This window comes from Carcharodon carcharias, chromosome 18 (assembly GCF_017639515.1).
Source record: "Carcharodon carcharias isolate sCarCar2 chromosome 18, sCarCar2.pri, whole genome shotgun sequence".
NCBI classification, from domain to species: Eukaryota; Metazoa; Chordata; class Chondrichthyes; order Lamniformes; family Lamnidae; genus Carcharodon; species Carcharodon carcharias.
In genome coordinates this window covers 70,688,946-70,714,557 of record NC_054484.1, presented here as the reverse complement: position 1 = coordinate 70,714,557, position 25,612 = coordinate 70,688,946, and the positions used below count along the sequence as shown (strand labels likewise).

Here is a 25,612-nt window from a genome sequence, read left to right as displayed (position 1 = left end):
CATCTGGTTCACTAATGTCCTTTATGGAAGGAAATCTACTGCCCTTACCTGGTCTGGCCTACATGTGACTCCAGACTCACAGAAATGTGGTTGACTCTTCATTGCCCTCTGAACAAGGGCAATTAGGGATGGGCAATAAATGCTGGCATAGCCAGCGATGCCCACATCCCATGAACAATTTAAAAAGATAGAAATAAATTGTTCCCTTTGGCAGAGAACCAGAGGGCATAGATTTAAGGTGATGGCAACAGAACTAAAGGGAACATGAGAAAACATATTTTTATGCAGAGAATGGTTAAGGCCTGGAATTCACTACCTGAGGGTGGTGGAAAGGAATTCAGTTTTGGCTTTCAAAAAGGAATTGGATAAACACCTGAAGATCAAAGTTTTGTGGGTTACAGAAAAAGGGGGGAATGGAACTAGCTGAATTAAGCTTGCAGAGAGTCAGTTTGGACTCAACAGGCCAAATGGCCTCTTGTGCTATTACCATTCCATGCCATACGTTCCTTTCTGGTCCAGAAACTCAACGGGAAAAATGGCCCAACCATGGCTAACAAAAGAAATTTAAGATAGTATTAGATCCAAAGAAGAGTTAAATAGAGCTGCTAGAAAAAGTAGCAAGCCTGAGGATTGGGAGCAGTTTAGAATGCAGAAAAGGAGGACTAAGAGGTTGATTAATAGGGGAAAAGTAGAGTATGAGAGTGATCCTGCAAGGAACATAAAAGCAGATTGTAAAAGCTTCTATTAAGAAGAAAAAGATTGGTGAAGAACAAATGTAGGCACATTACAGTCCAAAATGGAGAATTTATAATAGAGAACAAGGAAATGGCAGAGCAATTTAAACAACTACTTTAGTTCTGTCTTCACAGAGGAAGAGACAAATAATTTCCCAGAAATGCTAAGGAATCGAGGGTCTAGTGAGAAGGAGGAATTGAGACAAATTAGTATTACTAAAAAAACAGTGCTGGAGAAATTAATGGGACTGAAAGCCAATAAATACCCAGGGCCTGATAATCTACATCCCAGGGTACTAAAGGAGGTGGCCATGGAAATGGTGGATGCGTTGGTTGTCATCTTCTAAAATTCTGTAGATTCTGGAACAGTCCTGGCAAATGTGAGGGTGGCAAATGTAACCCCACTATTTAAAAAAGGAGGGAGGGGAAAAACAGCGAATTATAGACCAGTTAGCCTAACATCAGTAGTAGGGAAAATGCTGGAGTCTATTATAAAGGATGTGATAACAGGACACTTAGAAAATATCAACAGGATTATACAAAGTCAGCATGGATTTATGAAAGGGAAAACGTGTTTGACAAACCCACTGGAGCTTTTTGAGGACATAACTAGCAGAATAGATAAGGGAGAACCACTGGATGTGATGTATTTGGATTTTCAGAATGCTTTTGATAAAGTCGCACATAAGAGGTTAATGTGCAAAATTAAAGCACGTAGGATTGGGGTAATATATTGGCATGGATTGAGAATTGGGTAGCAGACAGGAAACAGAAAGTAGGAATAAATGGGTCTTGTTCCGAATAGCAGGCAGTGAATAGTGGGGTACCACATGGATCAGTGCTTGGGCCTCAGTTGTTCACAATGTATATCATTGATTTGGATAAGGGAACCAAATGTAATATTTCCAAGTTTGCTGACAAGACAAAACTAAGTGGGAATGCGAGTGATGAGGAGGATGTTAAGAGGCTTCAAGGCGATTTAGACAAGTCATGAGTGGGCCAATACATGACAGATGCAGTATAGTGTGGATAAGTTTGAAGTTATCCACTTTGGTAGGAAAAACAGAAGGGCAGAGTATTATTTAAATGATGATAGATTGGGAAATGTTGACGTACAAAGGGATCTGAAAGCAAGCATGCAGGTGCACCAAGCAGTAAGGAAGGCAAATGGTATGTTGGCCTTCATTGCAAGAGGACATTGCAACAGGAGCAAGGATGTCTTACTGCAGCTGTAAAGGGCCTTAGTGAGACCACATCTGAAGATTGTGTGCAGTTTTGGTCTCCTTACCTAAGAAAGGATATACTTGCCATTGAGGGAGTGCAGCGAAGGTTTACCAGACTGATACCTGGGATGGCAGGATTGTCGTATGAGGAGAGATTGGGCCGACTAGGCCTGTATTCACTGGAGTTTAGAAGAATGAGAGAGGATCTAATTGAAACATACAAAATCCTGACAGGGCTGGACAGACTGGATGCAGGGATGATGTTTCTTCTAACTGGGGTGTCTAGAACAAGGAGCTACAGTCTCAGGTTACGGAGTAGGCCATTTAGGACTGAGATGAGGGAAACTTCACACTGAGGCTGGTGAACCTGTGGAATTCTCTACCACAGAGGACTGTGGAGACCAAGTCACTGAATATATTTAAGAAGGAAATAAATACGTTTCTAGACACTAAAGGCATCAAGGGGTATGGGGAGAGAGCGGAATTATGCCATTGAGATAGAGCATCAGTCATGATCGTATTGAATGGTGGAGCAGGTTCAAAGGGCCGAATGATCTACTCCTATTTTCAATGTTTTTGTGTTTCATTCTATGATTCTATACTGAGATAAGTTTCTCCTCCTTGTTTGATTCAATTACATGATGATTTTCTGCCTGTTTCTCATTCTTGAGTCAAATAGATGTTTGGCCAGAAATAACTTATCTGCAGAAGATTACTGAGCTTTCTATATCCACTGGTTATTTTATTTTTGTTTGTGCATCAATATGAAGACAGATGTAAGCATCATATAGCTGATTCTTTTATGATTCTTTTACAGAAATAAATTGACTAAGTGAAAACATAAAACTTTGTTGTGGAACCGTACAGCAAAACCTCGGTTGCTAAAATTTAGTAGCTTCAACCTGCACATAGTGTTCAAATGCCAGACTTGGGTTTTAATGGATATTCACTTTTTTTCTCCTTTCCAGAGAGAAATGAGAGGTAGTATCACCTTCAAGATTGTGCCAAGTTATCGCATTCAGTCTGCTTCCTGTGAGGTAACAAACTTAAAAATTAGATTTTCTTTATACTCCCCCCATTTTGATGACTAACTGCGTGCTGACTGGTGATTGTTAAAGCTTTCTGTGAAGATTGGTTCCGCCTGTACGGTTCACTATGCACACCAATTTTATAACAAAGATAACGGAATAGATGAGTGGATCTCACCATTCAATCCCTTCTTTACTAATATGACACAGGTAAAACTTTTATTTTTGCTGAATGAAAACACAGGTGAATTTGGGCTATTTCAATGGCTAGGTGTTTACTTTAATGGAACTCCATAAATTCCTTTGGTCTAAATTAATTATTTTGTATATTTTGCTTTGGATATACCTGTAATTACTAACTAGTAAATCGCCTGTGGCCTTGCTCACGGTTAAGCAAAGTGAATGGTATGTCTTTTAGCTTTGTTTGTTGTAACAGGTTGCGGAAGGTTACACTGCCTCCTCTGGAACAAGCATTACCTATAGATTTCAATATATGTCTAGGGTCATAACTGCACTCAGTTCAAGGATTTTAGTACATAGATGCGATTCCGATATGGGCAGGGTAAACTTTGCCAATTAATTAATAAGATTACATGAACTGTATTATGTGATATTTGTCTCTAGTATTGGGCACTATGTGCACCATGAGACAATACAAGGCTCTTCCATCTCTATCGCCTACATTTGAATACAACTTGGACCAGTGTGCTGTACTTCAGCATCCTGTGTGAAATGGAATTGGTTCAAATGAAGCCATTTCTTCTTGGGTACAGGTCAAGGATGGTTCTAAGATTCTGCCAGGGTAACCTAGATAGTGACTGATGCAGGGATTAAGATCTTCAATTGATTTTATTTGTTCTAAGTGAATTGACAATGATGAGGCATTATGCTGATCCCAATATGTTGACAGTGTGTTAAGAAGTCAAAACTATGGGAAGGCACAGTGGCAACCATCGCTAGTAAAAATATGTTTTATTAAAAAATACAAAACTGAAATAAAGGATTAGTTAGCATTCAAAGAGAAAGACAGGTTAACATAAACATGATACTTCAATGAAACCCAAGGGCACCATCTGCAAATTTGAGCTTAAATGCTATTCTTATGTGCTCCTCAACACTGCTTTACACAAACATTCCACTTTTAATCAGGAGTTTCTTGAAATTTCTAGCTCCAATAATTTCCTTACAGCATCTAAAAAAGTAGGTCATGAGTTTCGTTACAATATCTAAAAAGTTGTTATAAAAATGGGTAAAATTGCTGAATGAGTTCTCAAAACAGTAGCAAAACTCCCACAAAATGCCTTAATTAAAATTTAATAAAAAGGGATTTGATTTATTCAGTTCTATCAACCAGAGATCCTAATTGCAAATAGAAATCAAGGAATGGGCCTATCAAAATATAGATAAAAGTCCTCGGAACCCATGTAGTAAAAATAGAAATTGACACTAATTGTAATATATTATGAAATGCCAACCGAATGATGGCATGTAGTGTATAATTGTGAGTTTTCCTGACCATTTTGGTGGGTTTTTAATTCTTTCATGAGATGTGAATGTCACCAGCAAAGCCAACAATTGTTGGTCATCCCTAATTGCCCTTGAGAAGATGGTGGTGAGCCGCCTCAATGAACCGCTGCAGTCAATTTGGTAATCAGGTACACCTTCACTGGTATTAGGAAGGGAGATTAAGAATTTTGACCCAGCGACACTAAAGGAATGGCAATGTGGTTCCAAGTCAGGAAGTGTGGCTTGGAGGGGAACTTGCAGGTGGTGGTGTTCTCATGCATCTGCTACACTTGTCCTTCAAATTGGTAGAAGTTGCAGGTTTGGAAAGTGCTGTCAAAGGAGTGTTGGTGAGTTGCTGCAGTGCATTTTTTATATGCTATACTCACTGCTACCACTGTGCATTGGTGGTGGAGGGAGTGAATGTTTAAGGTGGTGGATGGGGTGCCAATCAAGTAGGCTGCTTTGTCCTGGATTGTGTCAAGCTTTATTGGAGCCACACTCATCCAGGCAAGTGGAGTGTACTCCATCACACTCCTGGCTTGTGCTTTGAGATGGTAGACAGGCTTTGGTGAGTCAGGAGGTAAGTTACTCGCCACAGAATTCACAGCCTCTGACCTACTTTTGTAACTACAATGTTTATGTGGCTGGTCCAGTATGCTTCTGGCCAGTCTGTGGGGTCTTGACAGGGTGAATGTGGAGAGGATGTTCTTCTTGTGGGTGAATCTGGAACTAGGGGTCACTGTTTTAAAATGAGGGGCCACCCATTTAAAACGAAGATGAGGGGTTTTTTTTCTCTGAGGGTTGAGTCTTTGGAACTCTCTTCCTGAAAAGGCGGTGGAAATAGTGTCTTTGAATATTTTTAAGGCAGAGGTGGATAGATTTTTGGTAAGCATTGGAGGTGATAGGTTATCGGGGGCAGGCAGGATGCAGATTTGAGGTTACTATCAGATCAGCCATGATTTTATTAAATGGTGGAACAGGCTTGAAGGGCTGAACAGCCTCTTCCTGCTCCTTGTTCGTATGGCAGCCCGCAGAATATTGATGGTGGAAGACTCAGTAATGATATGCCACTGAATTTCAAGGGGAGATTGTTAGATTCTCTCTCATTGGAGATACTCACTGCCAGGCACTTGTGTGGCGCAAATGTGACTTGTCACTTATGAGCCCTAGCTTGAATGTTTTCCACATGGTTCACATGGGCACAGACTGCTTCGGCATCTGAGGAGTCACAAATGGTACTGAACACTGTGCAATCATCAGTGAACACAGAGGGAAGATCATTGATGAAGCAGCTGATGAAGGACCTAGGAAAATACGTTGAGGAACTCCCACACTGATGTCCTGTATGCTCAACATGCATTATTTAATTGGTAAAGTATTTATAAGTAGATGAATTGCAGTTCTTCAAAAAATATTTTTTCCTCGTAACTTCTCCTTTGAAATGAGCTAGCAACGAAACTATCTCTGATTTAATTTCGAATCCAACAGAATGTATTTTCCCTAACGAGTGAATGATTTTGTTCTAGATGATAGTTGGGTTCAATGTAGGAACAAAATAGTTAACAATAAAGGGAGCTAAACTAGGAAAGGTGCAGTGCAGATTCTGGCTCCAATTAAACAAGCAGAAAAATTAGCACACAGGCCCACAAATCAGCAATGGGAAATCTTTAAATATGCGATGAATAGAATGTAAAATATTATACCTTTCTAATGATCCCAACCGCTCATTCACCTCTAAAACAAAAGCAAAATGCTGTGGATTTTGGAAATCAGAAACAAAAACAGAAAATGCTGTAAACACATAGCATCTGTGGACCGAGGAACCTGAAATAATAGTTCCCTTTCTCTCATCATGGATGCTGCCTGATCTGCTGAGTGTTTCCAACATTTTTCGTTTTCACCCTTTCACTTCTGCCTCGCTCCGCCCTCTTTAACCTGCAATATCCCTTTAGTTCTTCTGATCTCTCTCGCCCAATTTCTCTCGTCTACTTCAGCTAAGGGTACTTTTCTGTCTCATCTATCCATTTGTGTTTCTACTTGCCTCCAGCGCTACTTCTCTCATTCACTACGGATAAGACCGAAAGAATTGCACCTAGTGATTATTTTTAAAAAAGAAAAAGAAAGCATGGCATTTATATGGCACCTTTCACAACCTCGGGACCCAAAGCATTTTACAGCTGTTAAAGCACCTTTGAAGTCTGATAATGTGGGAAATGCACCAGGCTGTTTGCACACAGCAAGTCCTACAAATAGCAAAATGATAATGATCAGAACTGTTTTTTTGTGATATTGATTGAGGTACAAATATTGGCCAGGACACCAGGTTTAAGTCTCCTGCTCTTCTTCAAAATATTGTCATAGGATCTTCCATGCCTACTTGAGTGGGTTGACAAGCCCTTGATTTAACATCCCATCCATAAGACAGCACCTCCAAGAGTACTGCACTGGAATGTGCATCTGGATTTTTGTGCATAAGTCCTGGACTGAGACTTCAACTCACCTTCAACCTTCTGACACGAAGGCAAGAGTGCTACCAACTGAACAGAGCTGGTGTTATATTGATTGGGGAAACTTCATTTTTACTTTGCTTTAATTTCAAAAACATAGAATTTCTAGGCTCTGAATCCCATTAAACTAGCTGGGGATTGCAGGATCCCATGATTGCAAACCCCAGCTGGAGTCTCCTGAGATGTTTGCATAGTTCACTAGCCACCTTTGGTGGTAAAAACTGAATACTCCTCAATACAACATCAGAACATGAATGTTTTAACTCTCTGTTTCAAGACCAGGATAATTAGAAGAACAAATATTTAATCCCATCAGGTTCCTCCAGCTTCAACTACCTTCCTATCTAATAAAATAAAAGAAGCACATCACTATTCAATCCTGAAATTCCAGGCTACCTTGATATTTTCAGGTTTCGGAATTTACCCAAATTCCCAGGAATTGTACCAGGATTGTATCATTGTACTTCAGTTAGTACAATAACTACAACAGTGGTTATATTGGTAACATTTTAAAAGCAAAGTTGAAATAACAAAACCAGAGGAAAAATTGAATGCGTACAAAATGCAGCCTTTTTTTTAGAAGGAAAGGTACATAAAGACTAGAAGAATCTTGTGGGATTAAACAGTTTGCAGATATTTCTATAGGCACCTATATATTTATCATTTTTCTTCAAAGCCTACATGGACACACTTTTTTGTAGGTCTGTTTATTCTGCCAAAGTTAAGGAAGCCAGTTTTAGTAATGTAAACACAAGGAGCTAGTACACATACATCTGTTCTGCCACAACGCAAAATGCAGAAACCCCAGACATGGAAATGCTTTTTTTTAATGTTCATGGGATATGGCCTTATTGCCCTTGAGATGATGATGGTGAGCTGTAATCTTAAACCACTGCAGTCCATGTGGTGTAGGTGCACCCATAGTGCTGTTAGGAAGGGAGTTCCAGGATTCTGACCCAGAGACAGTGAAGGAATGGTAATATAGTTCCAGGTCAAGGTGTGCAGTTTGGAGGGGAACTTGCAGGTGGTGGTGCTCCCATGTATCTGTTGCCTTTGTCCTAGGTGACAGAAGTCATGGGTTTGGAAGGTGCTGTCGAAGGAGCCTTGTGTGAGTTGCTGCAATGCATCTTGTCGGTGGCACATGGTGGAGGGAGTGAATGTTTAAGTGGTGAATGGGGTGTCAGTCAAGCGAGCTGCTTTGTCCTGAACCATGTCGAGTTTCTTGAGTGTTGTTGAAGCTGCACTGATCCAAACGAGTGGAGAGTATTCCATCACACTCCTTTCTTGTGTCTTGTAGATGGTGGACAGGCTTTGGGGAGTCAGGAGGTGAGTTACTCACCACAGAATTTCCAGCATCTGACCTGCTCTTGAAGCCACAGTATTTATATGGCTAATCCAGTTCAGTTTCTGGTCAATGGTAACCCACAGGATGTTGATAGTGGTTGATTTCAGCAATGGCAATGCCATTGAATGTCATGGGGCGATAGTTAGATTCTCTCTGGTTGGAGATGGTCATTGCTTGTGTGGCACAAATATTATTTGCCACTTATCAGCCCAAGCCTGAATATTGTCCAGTTCTTGCTACATATGGACACAGACTGCTTCAGTATCTGAGAAGTCACAAATGGTAGCCTCCCTGGTACCAGGGTCCAGGATGTCATGGAGTAAGCTGCAAGACATTCTGGGGAGGGAAGGTAAACAGCCAGTGGTCGTGGTACACATTGGTACCAACAACATAGGTAAACTAAGGGATGAGGACCTGCAAGCTCAGTACTGGAAGTTAGGAGATAAATTAAAATGCAGGACCTCAAATGTAGTAATCTCAGGATTACTCCCAGTTCCATGTGCTAGCGAGAGCAGGAATAAGAGAATAGACCAAATGAACACGTGGCTGGAGAGATGGTGTAGCTGGGAGGGATTCAGATTGTTGAGGCACTAGGACCGATTCTGGGAAAGATGGGACCTGTACAAACTGGACAAGCTGCATCCAGGCAGAGCTGGGACCAGTGTCCTTGCAGGGACTTTTGCTAGTTCTATTGGGGAGTGTTTAAATTAGTGTGGCGGGTGGATGGGATCCCAGTAGGATCAGATAAGTCAGATTCAGATCAGAAAAATGGAGGTAGAACATTAGCTAGGGACGTTGTGATAGACATGGAGTTACAGGAGAAGCAAAGTTTACAAAGTGTTCAGCAAGGGAAATTGGCAGGGTTAAACTGTTTATAATTCAATGCAAGGACTATGACAAACAAGGTAGATGAGTTAAGGGCACATGGCAGCAGGATGTCATTGCTATAATGGAGACCTGGCTAAAGGAAGGTCAAAACTGGCAGCTTAATATCCCTGGTTATAGAGTCTTCAGACACAATAGAGTAGGAGATAAAAAAGGAGGGGGGTAGCACTAATGGTTAAAGAATCCATTCCAGTTGTGAGGGGATGATATACTAAATGGGTCAACAAACGAGGCTTTATGGATTGAGCTTAAAAATAAAAAGGGGCAGTCGCACTACTGGGAGTATACTACAGACCCCCAAATAGTGAGAGGGAGATAGGAGAACAAATTTGTAGGCAAATTTCTGCTTGTAAGAACAAGAGGCCAATAATAGTAGGAGACTTCAACTATCCTAATATCAGCTGGGATTCAAACAATATAAGGGGCACCGAAGAAGAAAAATTCATGCAGTGTGTCCAGGAAAAATTTTTCAACCGATTATGACAAACCCAACGAGAGGAGATGCAATTCTATACTTAGTCTTGGGGAACGAAGAAGGGCAATTGGATGAAGTGACAGTTGGCGACCATATCGAGGACAGTGATCACAATTCAGTTAGATTGAGCATTACCATGGAAAAGGACAGAGATAAGGCAGGAGTAAAAGTCTTGAACTGGGGAAGGCAAATTTTGCAGAAGTGAGAAGGGACTTGGCTGGGGTGGACTGGACAGCACTGCTGGAGGATAAAACAGTGGAAAACCAGTGGGAAGCACTAAAAAGCGAGATCCTAATTGTACAAAATAGACATGTCCCCTACAAAAATAAGAGTGGTCCTGCCGAAACTAGACCCCCCTGGTTGTCCAGAGGAATACAAGGGAAGATCAAATAGAAAAAGAAAGCGTATGATAGGCACAAAGAACTAAGCACTGCAGATAGCCTAGACAAATATAGGAAGTGCAGGGACGAAGTAAAAAAGGAAATAAGGAAATCAAAGAGAGTGCATGAAAAAAGATTAGCAAGTAAAGTTAAAGGTAACCCAAAGATGTTTTACCAATACATTAATGCTAAAAGGTTAGTTAAGGACAAAGTGGGACCTATCAGAGATGAAGATGGAAACTTGTGTGTGGATGTAGAGGCTGTGGGAAGGGTTTTGAATGAATATTTTGTCTCTGTGTTTACAAAGGAAAGGGAGGATGTAGATATAGTAGTCCATGAAGAACTCTGCGAGATATTGGACTGGATAGTCATAAAGAGAGAGTAAGTACTCAAAGGGTTGAAATCCTTGAAAGGTGATAAGTCACAGGGCCAGATGGATTATTTCCGAGGCTGCTGAAGGAAGTCAGGGAGGAGATGCTCTGACATGTCCTCCTTCTTCCTTAACCGAGGTTTTCCACCCACGGTCGTTGACAGGGCCCTCAACCGTGTCCGGCCCATCTCCCGCGCATCGCACGCTTCTCCTTCCTCCCAGAAACATGATAGGGTCCCCCTTGTCCTCACTTATCACCCCACCAGCCTCCGCATTCAAAGGATCATCCTCCGCCATTTCCGCCAACTCCAGCATGATGCCACCACCAAACACACCTTCCCTTCACCCCCCTTATCGGCATTCCGTAGGGATCGCTCCCTCCGGGACACCCTGGTCCACTCCTCCATCACCCCCTACTCCTCAGCCCCCTCCTATGACACCACCCCATGCCCACGCAAAAGATGCAAAACCTGCCCCTTCACTTCCTCTCTCCTCACCGTCCAAGGACCCAAACACTCCTTTCAAGTGAAGCAGCATTTCACTTGCATTTTCCCCAACTTAGTCTACTGCATTCGATGCTAAAATTTATTAATTTGGCTTCTAACCTCCACCCCTCCATCATTTTCACGTGGTCCATCTCTGACACTTCCCATCCCTTCCTTGACCTCTCTGTCTCAATCTCTGGTGATAGACTGTCCACCAATATCCATTACAAACCCACCGACTCCCACAGCTATCTCGACTACAGCTCCTCACACCCCACTTCCTGTAAGGACTCCATCCCATTCTCTCAGTTCCTTCACCTCCGTCGCATCTGTTCCGATGATGCTACCTTCAAAAACAGTTCCTCTGACATGTCCTCCTTCTTCCTTAACCGAGGTTTTCCACCCACGGTCGTTGACGGGGCCCTCAACCGTGTCCGGCCCATCTCCCGCGCATCCGCCCTCACGCCTTCTCCTCCCTCCCATAAACATGATAGGGTCCTCCTTGTCCTCACTTATCACCCGACCAGCCTCCGCGTTCAAAGGATCATCCTCCGCCATTTCCGCCAACTCCAGCATGATGCCACCACCAAACACATCTTCCCTTCACCCCCCTTATCGGCATTCCGTAGGGATCGCTCCCTCCGGGACACCCTGGTCCACTCCTCCATCACCCCCTACTCCTCAACCCCCTCCTAAGGCACCACCCCATGCCCACGCAAAAGATGCAACACCTGCCCCTTCACTTCCTCTCTCCTCACCGTCCAAGGACCCAAACACTCCTTTCAAGTGAAGCAGCATTTCACTTGCAGTTCCCCCAACTTAGTCTACTGCATTCGTTGCTCCCAATGTGGTCTCCTCTACATTGGAGAGACCAAACATAAACTGGGCGATCGCTTTGCAGAACACCTGCGGTCTGTCCGCAAGAATGACCCAAACCTCCCTGTCGCTTGCCATTTTAACACTCCACCCTGCTCTCTTGCCCACATGTCTGTCCTTGGCTTGCTGCATTGTTCCAGTGAAGCCCAACGCAAACTGGAGGAACAACACCTCATCTTCCGACTAGGCACTTTACAGCCTTCCGGACTGAATATTGAATTCAACAACTTTAGGTCGTGAGCTCCCTCCCCCATCCCCACCCCCTTTTTGTTTCCCCCTTACTTTTATTTCCAATAAATTATAAAGATTTTCCTTTTCCCACCTATTTCCATTATTTAAAAAAAAAATAAAAAAAAACCCCCACTTGAGCTATACCTTGAGTGCCCTACCATCCATTCTTAATTAGCACATTCGTTTAGATAATATCACCAACTTTAACTTTAACACCTATGTGTTCTATTGTACTATTGTCGTTGACATCTTTTGATGATCTGCTTCTATCACTGCTTGTTTGTCCCTACAACCACACACCCCCCCTCCACCTCTCTCTCTCTCTATCTCTCCGCCCCCCACACACACACCTTAAACCAGCTTATATTTCAACTCTTTCTTGGACTCGAACTCAAGTTCTGTCGAAGGGTCATGAGGACTCGAAACGTCAACTCTTTTCTTCTCTGCCAGACCTGCTGAGTTTTTCCAGGTAATTCTGCTTTTGTTTAGGAGATGCTCTGAGGCTGATTTTCCAATCTTCACTAGATACAGGGGAGGTACCGGAGGACTGGAGAAATGCAAATGTAGTTCTATTGTTTAAAAAGGGATCAAAGGAAATGCCAATTATAGGCCAGTTGTCTTACATCGGTGGTAAGCAAATTAGTAGAATCAATCCTGAGAGATAGGATTAACTGTCATGTGGAAAGGCATGGACTAGTCAGGGATGGTCAGCATGGATTTGTTAAAGGAAGGTCTTGCTTCACAAATTGGATTGAATTCTTTGAGGAAGTGATAAGAAGGATTGATGAAGGTAGTGCAGTGGATGTTGCGTACATGGATTTTAGCAAGGCATTTGACAAGGTCCCACATGGCAGATTGGTCAGGAAAGTAAAAGCCCATGTAATTCAGGCTAAGGTGGCAAACTGGATAAAAGGCTGGCTTTGTAGCAGGAAACAAAGGATAATGGTCGACGGATGCCCTTACGAATGGAAAGTTGTCTCAAGTGGTATTCCACAGGGCTCAGTGTTGGGACCCTTGCTGTTTGTGTTATATATTAACGATTTGGATGTGAACGTGGGGGGCACGATTGGGAATTTGCAGATGACACAAAGATTGGCCGAGTAGTGTATAGTATAGAGGATAGCCATAATCTCCAAAATGATGTGGATGGGTTGGTGGAGTGGGCGGTAAAGTGGCAGATGGATTTTAACATAGAGAAGTGTGAGGTCGTACATTTAATGAGCTCAAACAGTTACAGGGATCACACAATAAATGGGAATATACTAAGGGCTGAATTTTTCCGTCAGCGAGAAGGGGGTAGGGCCCGCTCGCCGATGCGAAAATGACATGGGATGACGTTGGGGGAAACTCCCAACGTCATCCCGTCCCATTTAAATCTTCGGGGGCGCAGCAAAATCAGTTGTCCGTCCACCGACCTGTCAATGGCCAATTGAGGCCATTGACAGGATAATTAAAACAATTAAAGGACCTGCCCATCCAACCTTAAGGTTGCTACCTTCAAAAACAGTTCCTCTGACATGCCCTCCTTCTTCCTTAACCGAGGTTTTCCACCCACGGTCGTTGACAGGGCCCTCAACCGTGTCCGGCCCATCTCCCGCGCATCCGCCCTCACGCCTTCTCCTCCCTCCCAGAAACATGATAGGGTCCCCCTTGTCCTCACTTATCACCCCACCAGCCTCCGCATTCAAAGGATCATCCTCCGCCATTTCTGCCAACTCCAGCATGATGCCACCACCAAACACATCTTCCCTTCACCCCCCCTATCGGCATTCCATAGGGATCGCTCCCTCCGGAACACCCTGGTCCACTCCTCCATCACCCCCTACTCCTCAACCCCCTCCTATGGCACCACCCCATGCCCACGCAAAAGATGCAACACCTGCCCCTTCACTTCCTCTCTCCTCACTGTCCAAGGACCCAAACACTCCTTTCAAGTGAAGCATCATTTCATTTGCATTTCCCCCAACTTAGTCTACTGCATTCGTTGCTCCCAATGTGGTCTCCTCTACATTGGAGAGACCAAACGTAAACTGGGCGACCGCTTTGCAGAACACCTGCGGTCTGTCCGCAAGAATGACCCAAACCTCCCTGTCGCTTGCCATTTTAACACTCCACCCTGCTCTCTTGCCCACATGTCTGTCCTTGGCTTGCTGCATTGTTCCAGTGAAGCCCAACGCAAACTGGAGGAACAACACCTCATCTTCCGACTAGGCACTTTACAGCCTTCCGGACTGAATATTGAATTCAACAACTTTAGGTCGTGAGCTCCCTCCCCCATCCCCACCCCCTTTCTGTTTCCCCTTCCCTTTTTTTTTTACCCAATAAATTATAAAGATTTTCCTTTTCCCACCTATTTCCATTATTTTCTCCCCACCCCCACTAGAGCTATACCTTGAGTACCCTACCATCCATTCTTAATTAGCACATTCGTTTAGATAATATCACCAACTTTAACTTTAACACCTATGTGTTCTTTTGTACTATTGTTGTTGACATCTTTTGATGATCTGCTTCTATCACTGCTTGTTTGTCCCTACAACCACACCCCCACTCCACTTCTCTCTCTCTCTCTCCGCCCCCCACACACACACCTTAAACCAGCTTATATTTCAACTCTTTCTTGGACTCAAACTCAAGTTCTGCGAAGGGTCATGAGGACTCGAAACGTCAACTCTTTCCTTCTCCGCCGATGCTGCCAGACCTGCTGAGTTTTTCCAGGTAATTCTGTTTTTGTTTTTCTTAAGGTTGGTGGGCAGGCCAGGAGCCCCAGCGGGCTTCTGAAAAAACATGAAACCTCATCCACTGACGAGATGAGGTTTCATGTCGGTTTTTAAAAAGTTTAATAAATTTTTTGTGCACTTTATTAACATGTCCCATCTCGTGTGACATTTTCACATGAGGGGGACATATTAATGATTTTTTTATTTTTCTATTTTTAAACTTTGCAAACCTTTCAGCGATCTCCTTGAGGCACCACATAGCATGCATGCGAAAGAGCGCACTCTCGCATTTGGGGAATCTCCCCCCCCCCACCCCGCCCACACAGGGAGCGCATAGCGCTTCCATTCGGGCGTCACGCTGGGCAGGCCTTAATTGGCACACCCACTTAAAATGGCGGCAGGGCCCACTTCAGTGGCGGCAATCAGCTGCCTGCCCGCCGCCGAGTCAGTCGGGCCCACCCGCCCGTCAAGGGCAAAATTCAGCACTAAGAGGGATAGATGACGTGAGAGATCTTGGCATACAGGTCCCTGAAGGCAGCAGTTCAAGTAGACAAGGTTGTAAAGAAGGCATGTGGAATGCTCTCCTTCATTGGCAAAGGTATAGAATATAAAAATAAGGATATAATGTTGGAATTGTATAAAATACAGGTGAGGCCACAACTGGAGTAATGTGTGCAGTTCTGGTCACCACATTACAGGAAGGACGTAATAGCTCTGGAGAGAGTGCAGTGGAGGTTTACAAGAATGTTGCCAGGGTTAGAAAAGTGTAGCTACGAGGAGAGATTGGGAAGGTTGGGGTTATTTTCCTTAGAACAAAGAAGGCTGAGAGGTGACTTGATTGAGGTGTACAAAATTATGAGTGGAATAGATAGAGTGGACAGAATAACATTGTTTCCCTTGGTGGAGAGTTCTAGAACCAGGGGACATAGATTCGAGAGAAGTGGCAGAAGGTGTAGGGGGGACATGAGAAAGAACGTTTTTACACGGAGGGTAGTGGGTGTCTGGAATTCGCTGCCCAAGTTGGTGGTAGAGGCAGAAACTCTAAACTCTTTTAAAAAGTACCTGGATCTGCACCTTAAGTGCTGTAAGCTGTAGGGCAATGGGCCGGGTGCAGGAAGGTGGGATTAGAAAGGCCACCTGGGTGTCCTCGGGTGGGCATTGACAAGATGGGCTGAATGGCCTCCTTCTTCTGTGCTGTAACTTTTCTAAGGTACTGAACATTGCACAGTCATCAGCGAATGTCCCCACTTCCGACCTTATGGAAGGAAGGTCATTGATAAAGCAGCTGAAGATGGCTGGGCCTAGGACACTACCCTGAGGAACTCCAGCAACGATGTCCTAAGACTGAAATGATTGACCTGCAACAACCACAACTGTGTTCCTTTGTGCCAGACATGATTCCAACCAGTGGAGAGTTTTCCCTTGATTCCCATTGAATTATGTTTTACCATGGTTCCATAATGCCACACTCCGTCAAATGCTGCCTTGATGTCAAAGGCTGTCAATTTCACCTCACTTCTTTTGTCCACCTTTGGACCAAGGTTGTAATGAGGTCAGGAGCTGAGTGACCCTGGTGGAACCTGAACTGAGCATACCATGCAGGTTATTAATGTGTAATAATTACTTGCTAACACTGTCGTGACCCCTTCCATCACTTTGCAGATGATCAATAGTAGACTGATGGGGCAGTAATTTTCCATATTGCTGGGTAGAGGCCATTGTTGCAGCTGTACTGGAACAGCTTAGCTAGGAGTGCAACAAGTTCTGGAGCACAAGTCTTCAGTACTGTTCCTGGAACGTTGTCGGCGTCCTTAGCCTTTGCAGTATCCAGTGCTTTTAGATGTTTCACAACATTATTTGGAGCGAATCAATTTGGCTGAATACTGGCATTTGTGATTCTGGGGGCTCATGAGGAGGCTGAGGCGGATCATCCACTCATCACTTAAGGCTAAACGTTGTGGCAAATGCTTCAGCCTTCTCTTTTAAACTGATGTGTTGAGCTCTCTCATCATTGAGGATGGGGATATTTGTGGAGCTGCCTCCTCCTGTTAGTTGTTTAATTGCCTACCACCATTCGTAACAGGATGTGACTGGACTGCAGAGCTTAGATCTGATCCGTTGGCTGTGGGATCATTTAGCTTTGTCTATTGCATGCTGCTTCCACTGTTTGGCATGCAAGTAGTCCTGTGTTTTAGCTTCGCCAGGCTGATACCTCATTTCTAAATATACCAGGTGCTGTTCATAGCATGCCTTCCTGCACTCTTTATTGAACTAGGATTCATACGCCAGATTGGTGGTAATGGTATAGCCAGGGACATGACGGGCCATGAGGTTACAGATTATAATTGAATACAGTTCTGTTGTTGCTGGAGGCCCACGGTGCCTCATGGATGCGCAATTTTGGCTTAGATCTGTTCAAAATCTATCCCATTTAGTACGGTGGTAGTGCCACGTGATGGAGGGTATCCTCAATGTGAAGATGGCACTTTGTCTCCATCTGGACTGTGCATTGGCCACTCCAAATGATATTGTCATGGACAGATGCATCTGTGACAGGTAGGTTGGTGAGGACCAGGTCAAGTAGGTTTTTTTCCCCCTTGTTGGTTCCATCACCACCTGCAGACCCAGTCTAGCAGCTATTTCCTTTAGTACTCCACCACCTCAGTCAGTAGTTGTGTTACCGAGCCACTCTTGGTGATGGTCCCCCACCCAAAGGACATTCTATGCCCTTGCCACCCTCAGTGCTTTGTCTAATTGGTATTCAACATGGAGGTGGGGTGGGGTGTTTTGGTGGTAATCAGCAGGAGGCTTACATGCCCTTGTTTAATTTGATGCCATGAGACTTCATAGGGTCCAGAGTCGATGTTGAGGACTCCCAGGGCAACTCCCTCCCAACTGTACGCCACTGTGCTACTACCTCTGCTGGGTCTGTCTTGCCAGTGGGACAGGCCATACCCAGGGCTGGTGATGGTGATGTCTGGGACATTGCCTGTAAGGTATGATTCGTTGGTATGACTGTCTGACTAGTCCGTGGGACAGCTCTCCCAATTTTGACACAAGCCCCCAGACTTTGCAGGGTTGACAGGGCTGGGTTTATCATTGTTGATTCTGGTGCCTTGGTTGATGCCAGGTGGTCCATCCGGTTTCATTCATTTTAGACTTGTAGCGGTTTGATACAACTCAGTAGCTTGATAGGCCATTTCAGAGGGCAGTTAAGAGTCAACCACATTGCAAGAGGCACATACATTCCAGACCAGGTCTGGCCAGGTAAGGATGGCAGATTTCCTCCCCTATAGGTCATTAGTGAATGGATGAATTTTTATGACAATCGATGATAGTTTCATGGTCACTGTTACTGAGACTAGCTTTATATTCCAGATTTATTAATGGAATTCAAATTCCACTAGCTACCATGGTGGGATTTGAGGAGTATTTTGATAGCAATTGTCAGCAGAAACTGGCCAGTTTTTCCATTCCTGGCTCAGAGTGCTGGGTTCTACCAGATCCCTTGCTAAGATCAGTTTGTTCAGCACAGCCTGGGAATCAAATTTAGGATTGAAGAAAGGTCATTGAAGATGGTTGGGCCTAGGACACCAGCCTGAGGAACTCCTGCAGTGATGTGCTGGAACTGAGATGATTGACCTCCAACAACCATCTTCCTTTGTGCTAGGTATGACTCCAACCAGCAGAGGGTTTTGCCCCTGATTCCCATTCACCTCAGTTTGCTAGGGCTCCTTGATGCCACTCTCAGTCAATTGCTGCTATGATGGCAAGGGCAGTCACTCTCATCTCACCTCTGGAGTTAAGCTCTTTTGTCCATGTTTGAACCAAGGCTGTAATGAGACCAAAAGCTGAGTGACCCTGGTGAAGCCCAAACTGAGTGAGCAGATTATTGCCAAACAAGTGCCGCTTGGTAGCACTGTTGATGATCATTTCCACCGCTTTACTGATGTTCAGCGATAATTGGCTGGGTTGAACTTTTTGAGGACAAGACTTACCTGGGCAATTTTTCACATTGCTGGGTAGATGCCAGTGTTTTTACTGTACTGGAACAACTTGGCTAGGGACACAGCATGTTCTGGAGCATAAGTCTTCAGTACATTTGCCAGAATATTGTCAGAGCTCATAGCCTTTTGCAGTATCAAGTGCCTTCAGCCCTTTCTTGACATCACATGGAGTGAATCAAATTGGCTGAGGACTGGCATCTGTGACTCTGGGGACGTCCGGTGGAGGCCAAAATGGATCATCCACCCAGCACTTTTGGCTGAAGATTGTTGCAAATGCTTCAACTTTTTCTTTTGCTGGTCTTCCCCCATCATGGGGGTTGAGGGATGGGGTATATGTGGAGCCTCTTCCTCCAGTGAGTTGTTTAATCGCCCAATATCATATATGACTGAATGTGGCAGGATTCCAGAGCTTAAATCTGACCCCTTGGTTGTGGAATCGCTTAACTCTGTCTATCACTTGCTGCTTTTGCTGTTTAGCACATAATTAATCCTGTGTTGTAGCTTCATCAGGTTGATGGCTCATTTTTAGGAATGCCTGGTGCTGCTCCTGGCATGCCTTCCTGCACTCTCATTGAACTGTGTGGTTTAACTACCCACTCTATAAACTCACTGATTCTATTCCTAATTAAATTCTAAGCTTTTTTTAAAAATTAGCCTTGTTGTTCTCCCCTTCCCACTACCCCCTTCCCCCACCCCAACCAACATAAAGTGTGTTGTGGTCTCTGGACAGCATGCAATTGAAGTACTGTACCAGGAGGCAAACTTAGCAAACACGTGCTTAGAATTGGACCCATGTGACACACAGTTCTAACTGTATTGGAGTCAGTGTAATTCTACAAGTTCAACAAGCACAGATGTAGAACTTCCTCCTATATACATGAGTCAAAAGGAAAAGGTTGGAAATAGGAAAAATATGGCAGAATGACTTATAAGCAGGATTTGCATCAAGATTTGTCATATTTGATTTGTGTACCATTTGCTTTGGATATTCTAACTTAGAGTTGGCATTAAAATAACCAACTCTCAATTTTATTATTTATGAACTGTGAAACCTTGAGCTTGATGTTGTGTGCTAGATATGATAGAAATTCTGTGTGACCATTTACAGATATAGAAGAATTCCTATAAGAGCAAGTAACCTGATTTCATCTTTCTGAAATATTGTAAATGTGCTTCTGCTCCATATCTGAATTCAGATTTGATCCCTATTTAAAGAAGAGCATACAAAGTAGGAGCATGAATAGCCCATATGGCCCCTTGAGCCTCCTCCATCATTCAATAAAATCTGATTTTCTATCTTAACACCACTTCCCCATATCTCTTCATTTCTTTGATGTCCAAAAATTCATTGAATGTACTCAATGACTGAACTTCCATAGCCCTCTGTGGTAGACAATTTCAAAGATTCACAACCCTGAGTCAATAAATTCCTCCCCCTCAGTCCTAAATGGCTGATCCCTTCTCCTGAGACTATGGCCTCTAGCCAACCAGGAGAAACAGCCTCTGAGCTGCTACCCAGTCAAGCCCTCTAAAAATTGTATACATAATACTTCATTTAAGTAGGCTTTTAACCAGCAGCTTTTAGTTTAATACAACAGTGATTGTGAAACATAAATTAACTAGGCAGCTGTTCAATTCCAAATATATTTTTGAAAAATCTGCTTAAACCAAAGCTTTATTTCATTACACGCAACTAACATACATGAAAAAAATAGAACAAATGATTCCTATTTAGAAACAACTAAATTGGGCCTCAATCTATTCTTTAAAACAATGTGTAAAATTCTGACATGTTTGCGGTTGTGTATATAAGGTGCTACTGAACCTTCTATCTCGTTGCAGAGAGATTCCCCCTCCACATCCAGACAATCCCCAGCTAACGGCTATAGCAGCACTTATAATTCTGTTTCGGTAAGGCTTCCATTTACAACACAATCCAAAGTTCTGTTGCCAGTGGTGTAATTGTGTTAGTGTTAAGCAGTACCTCTGTACCAAAGAATTTTTCGTATAGTAAAGTCCTGCCAGTTTTTAATATCAAGTGCAGAGAAGCAATTGGTAATGTCATTTGTTTCCTGGTGATTTATGAAAACCAGTTTTCAACTGTGGATCGGTTTCCAGTGCATCTTGCTTCCAAGATGCATTGGCACAATCAATAATTGGAAATATTCCTTTACACTTAGATTGTTTCTGAAAAAGGGCAAAAATAAGATGGGGCATGGGAGCAGTAAAGAGAAATAATTTGTGTAATGATTGTGTCCAATTGAAAGTTGGTGCAGCATCACAGCAAAGTCTTTAAACGCATGGTTCACATGAGAGCTCTGAGAAGTATGGTTTAGTTTCCGCTATCTGAGTTCCCAAATTGGTGTGCTCACTGCTGCCGTGGTACATGCACATTACGATGTGAAGCTGAAGCCTGGCCTAGCAACTTAATGCTACAGATTGTCTATTAGTAATGAAGAATATGGGATTGATAGTACATTTTCAACACAAGTTCTTATTTTATCAGCATTGAGCTTTCCTAGAAGAACAGCAATCATACAAGATGTTCTTGTTTATTGAAAAATGTTCATAATTTATTTTGTTTAAGAGAAAGGGGACAAAAAATAAAATTTTCACTAAATTTGTACAGTTGGCATGCAGAGCTCTGCAGGACTGCAACACATTTGAGTAATCACCACACACAATTATTTTAATTTTAAGAAAAGGACTAATATGATAGCTGATGGATTAACTACTAACAATCATCCTGCAGTTTAGTTAGGATGTTGCTGTCTCTTCCATATTCCTGTGTTCAGTGAGTTGTCAGTTTACAAACCTTTTTCACCCACCTATGTTCTGCCAGTTTTCTTCCCACCCCTTTTCCTTTCCTGAAGGTGCTCCTTGCTCAGTTCCTGTTCCATAAGTGACCATCACCCAACTTCATCCAACTGGATAATGTTTCTGTGTGAATGTAGGTAAAGAACATCAACAGGCTTATTCCTGCATGGAGAGAATCACACCTGAAGCTGATCCTGTCCTCCTCAATATCCTGGATAGCAGTCAGGAATATGTAAGGGGGTGGATAATTTTCCCCCTCCATAACCCAGGAGCACTAAAGTGCAAGTTGTACGAGTCATTTTTTCCCAGTGTACGCTTACTTTACAGAATTTATCAATACAACATTTCATGGGAAGGAAATTGAAAGACATATTAATCCTTGTCACACTGATTTTCCTCCTTTTGGCCAAACCAGGAATGGCACTGGGAGAAGATCAAGAACAGGTATCCACCTACACATTCAGTTGAAAGAGAGTGCAAGGGCTAGGGATCTAATTGAAATATGTACAGATAATTTTCGAAAGGATGTGAACTTAGTGTATTTAAAGTTAATAAATAGGCAATGATCTGCAGAAAGACTCAAATAATGTAGTAACAAAACTCAATATCTGAATCAAAATGACCCAGTTAGCAAAGCTACACAAATTTACTAAGTTTGGTTTACATAGCCTAAATCCCATTCTAACCTGTTTAAACAACAATACTTACGGATAAGTAATACTATATCAAAGCAGTAACTGTTTATTCATAATTAAAATATCTAGAATATATTGTTTTGAACAATTATTGCAATGTTTCTGCAGCTCAGCTGTATACTTGTGTTGAAGATGTTGACTATGCAATGGGAGTAGGGGCAAAACTGTTCACAGTTGGTATCTGCTTTCTACAGCTTGTTGCTAAGCAGCTTGGCCTACTTATTCATTCAATCATTTTATGTAATGGCTTGATGCATTATGCAAACTGATGCTTATAAACACCTGATTATATCATAATTTTTGCAGTAATAAAACATATAACAAATGCAAAATATGGTAGAATTGTCATAGTTTTGCTTTGAAGGTGAAATGAAAATCTCTTTTCCTTGGGTTGACTTTATCCTACAGGACTTGCCCTCAACTACACAACCAAAAGGACGACAGGTGAATAGTTCAACTCCATAGAAACTTTATAGTATCCGTAGCCTAGTACTAGCAGTCAATCCATTTCTCGTTCAATATTTTGTATGTTGAAGTATTTAACTTTTCAGTTAATTATATTGTTAAATCTATAACTGGCCTGAGTAAAAATGTCAGCAGCTGTCTGAATATTGCAGATCATATAATGATGGAATACAGAATGAGGCCATTTAGCCCATAGTGCCTATGCTGGCTCTTTGGTAGAGCTATCCAATTAATTTCATTAAGTCTGTAATATCCTCCTCATTGATTACTACATTTCAGAGTTTTGTGTCATCTGCAGACTTGAAATGATGCCACGTATACCCAAGTTGAGGTTATTAATATGCATTAAGAAAGAGTAGTGGTACTGACCCGTGGAGAACACATTGTATATTTCCCTGCAGTCTGAAAAACAACTGTTCACCACTTCTGTCTGCTTTCTGTCCCTTAGCCAATTGTGTAATTGTACTGCCATGGACTCTAATTTTGCTAACAAATCTATTATATATTTTGGTGCATGCTTTTTGAATATCCATGATACCCTCATCAATCTCCTCTGTTACTTCATCAAAGAACTCAGTCAAGTTAGTCAAACATAATTTGTTTTAGTTAACCTTCATTTATTAGTCCATATTTTTTTAAATACCGATTCATTTTGTTCCAAATCATTGTCTATAAATATTTCCCCACCATCGACATTCAGCTGATTGGCCTATAGCTGCCGGGTTTATCGTTCTCCACTATTTTAAACAGGGGTGTTTGCAATTTTCCAGTCTTCTAGCACCATTCCTATATTCAAGAAGCATTGGAAAATTGTGTCCAGATTCTCCTCTTTATCCATTCTTATCCTATACAATATTGCTGCTGCCTCCTATATAAAGATATAGAAATTTGTAAACTTTTGATCAGATTATGTAAAAATCATAAGCAGCTCACCTTATTGAAAATGTTTAGAATTGCTTATACCTTTATCCTTACATTTACTGTTGTGCTATTGTATTTGACAGATTTGTTTGACAGTTTTATGTTTGTTTTAATAATGATTAATTCCCTGGATTTGCAGTTCAACGCGTGTTGCATTTTCTTATAAAGCTCCATTTGTCTCATAGATTTATGTTCGAGCACAATTTGAATATGATCCATCAAAGGATGATCTTATACCTTGTAAAGAGGCTGGGATCCGGTTCCGAGTTGGAGAGATCATACAGATCATCAGTAAGGATGATCACAATTGGTGGCAGGGCAAATTAGAAAACTCTAAAAATGGTACAGCTGGACTCATTCCCTCTCCTGAACTCCAGGAATGGTATGTCTGCTCAGTCATCTTTTGTCATCAATTTAATGAAACTGACTTAATTACCTATCGTAGTTTTTCCAATCAAGACATGAATGCTGTATTATAAATATTACCTACCATTCCATAACTTGTCTCAACCACTTCATTGCCTCTCTGTTGTCATGCTGTTTATGCCACATCCCATTTTGGATGATGCACACTTTTCTTCAGCTGAATGTTGGTAAGAGTGCAACCATCTATTCTCCACTACATTACATAACTTGTAAGGTTCAGGTTTGTGCAGTAGTAACACCAATTACCACATCCTGGCCTAGTTTTTAAGTGTGTAATGGACCAATTCAGGGTTGGGGGGTGGTGGCAGTTGGAGGGGGTGGAGGGGAAACTGAACTTCCATGTTTTGTTTTATTCGTTTTTAAGATATGAAAACCTCTGGCAAGGCCAACATTTATTGTCCATCCATAGTTGCTTTGAGAAAGTGGTGGTGAGCTATCTTCTTGCTGCAACCCATGTGGTGTAGATGCACCCATAATGCTGTTAGGAAGGGAGTTCCAGGATTTTGACCCAGACACAGTGTAGGAACGGTGATATATTTTCAAGTCAGGATGGTGTCTGACTTGGAGGGGAACTTGCAGGTTGTGGCGTCCCAATGTACCTGCTGTCCTTGTTCTGCTAGGTGGTAGAAGTTGCGGGTTTAGAAGGTACCATGGCAAGTTGTTGCAGTGCATTTTGTAGATGTTACACTGCGGCCACTGTGCATTAGTGTGGGAGAAGTGAATGTTTAAAGTGGTGGATGGGGTGTTGATCAAGCAGGCTACTTTACGTTGAATAACATCAAGCTCCTTGACTGTTGTTGGAGCTGCACTCACCCAGGCAAGTGGGAAGTATTCCACCACACTCTGGGATTGTGCCATAAAGATACTGGACAGGCATTGGGGAATCAGGAGGTGAGTTACTCAACACAATATTTCCAGCCCCTGACATGCACTTGTAGCCATAGAAGATTGGTGGCTGGTCCAGTTAGGTTTCTGCTCAGTGGTAATTCTCTGGGATGTTGTTGATGGGGTATTCAGTGATGGTAATGGCATTGAATGTCATGGGCAGATGGTTAGATTATCTCTTGTTGGAGATGGTCAGATCCTGGCACTTGCGTGACGCGAATGTTACTTGCCACTTGTCAGGCTAAGCCTGAATTTTGTTCAGGTCTTGTTACTGCAGGCTTGAATTACTAGAGAATCTGAGGATTTGCGAATGTTGGTGAACACTGCAATAATCAGCCAACATTCCCACCTCTGAACTTTGATGGGGGGAAGGTCATTGATGAATCAGCTGAAGATGGTTAAGCCTAGGACAGTACCTTGAGAAATTCTTGCAGCAGTCTCCTGGGGCTGAAATGATTGGCCTTGAACAACCACAACCATCTTCCTTTGTGCTAGGTATGACTCCAACCAGCAGAGTGTTTTCCCTTAATTCCCATTGATTTCAATTTTGCTAGTGCTCCTTGATGTCAAGGGCAGTCAGTCTCACCTGACCTCTTGAGTTCAGCTCTTCTGCCCATATTTGGACCAAAGC

At 42.7% G+C, this 25,612-nt stretch overlaps 1 protein-coding gene across 7 annotated transcripts in view; it reads left to right on the top strand.

The window, feature by feature from the left end:
- caska (calcium/calmodulin-dependent serine protein kinase a) overlaps positions 1-25,612 on the top strand; it is a 494,230-nt gene that overhangs the window by 437,160 nt on the left and 31,458 nt on the right. For 4 of the 7 annotated variants that reach the window (XM_041210835.1, XM_041210839.1, XM_041210840.1 and 1 more), the window contains 4 exons: positions 2,926-2,994; positions 20,615-20,683; positions 22,693-22,728; positions 23,856-24,052. In XM_041210835.1, the coding sequence (XP_041066769.1) occupies positions 2,926-2,994; positions 20,615-20,683; positions 22,693-22,728; positions 23,856-24,052 (371 nt within the window). The remainder of the gene's footprint in view (positions 1-2,925; positions 2,995-20,614; positions 20,684-22,692; positions 22,729-23,855; positions 24,053-25,612) is intronic. The other 3 variants (XM_041210837.1, XM_041210836.1, XM_041210838.1) reach the window with 3 other exon arrangements.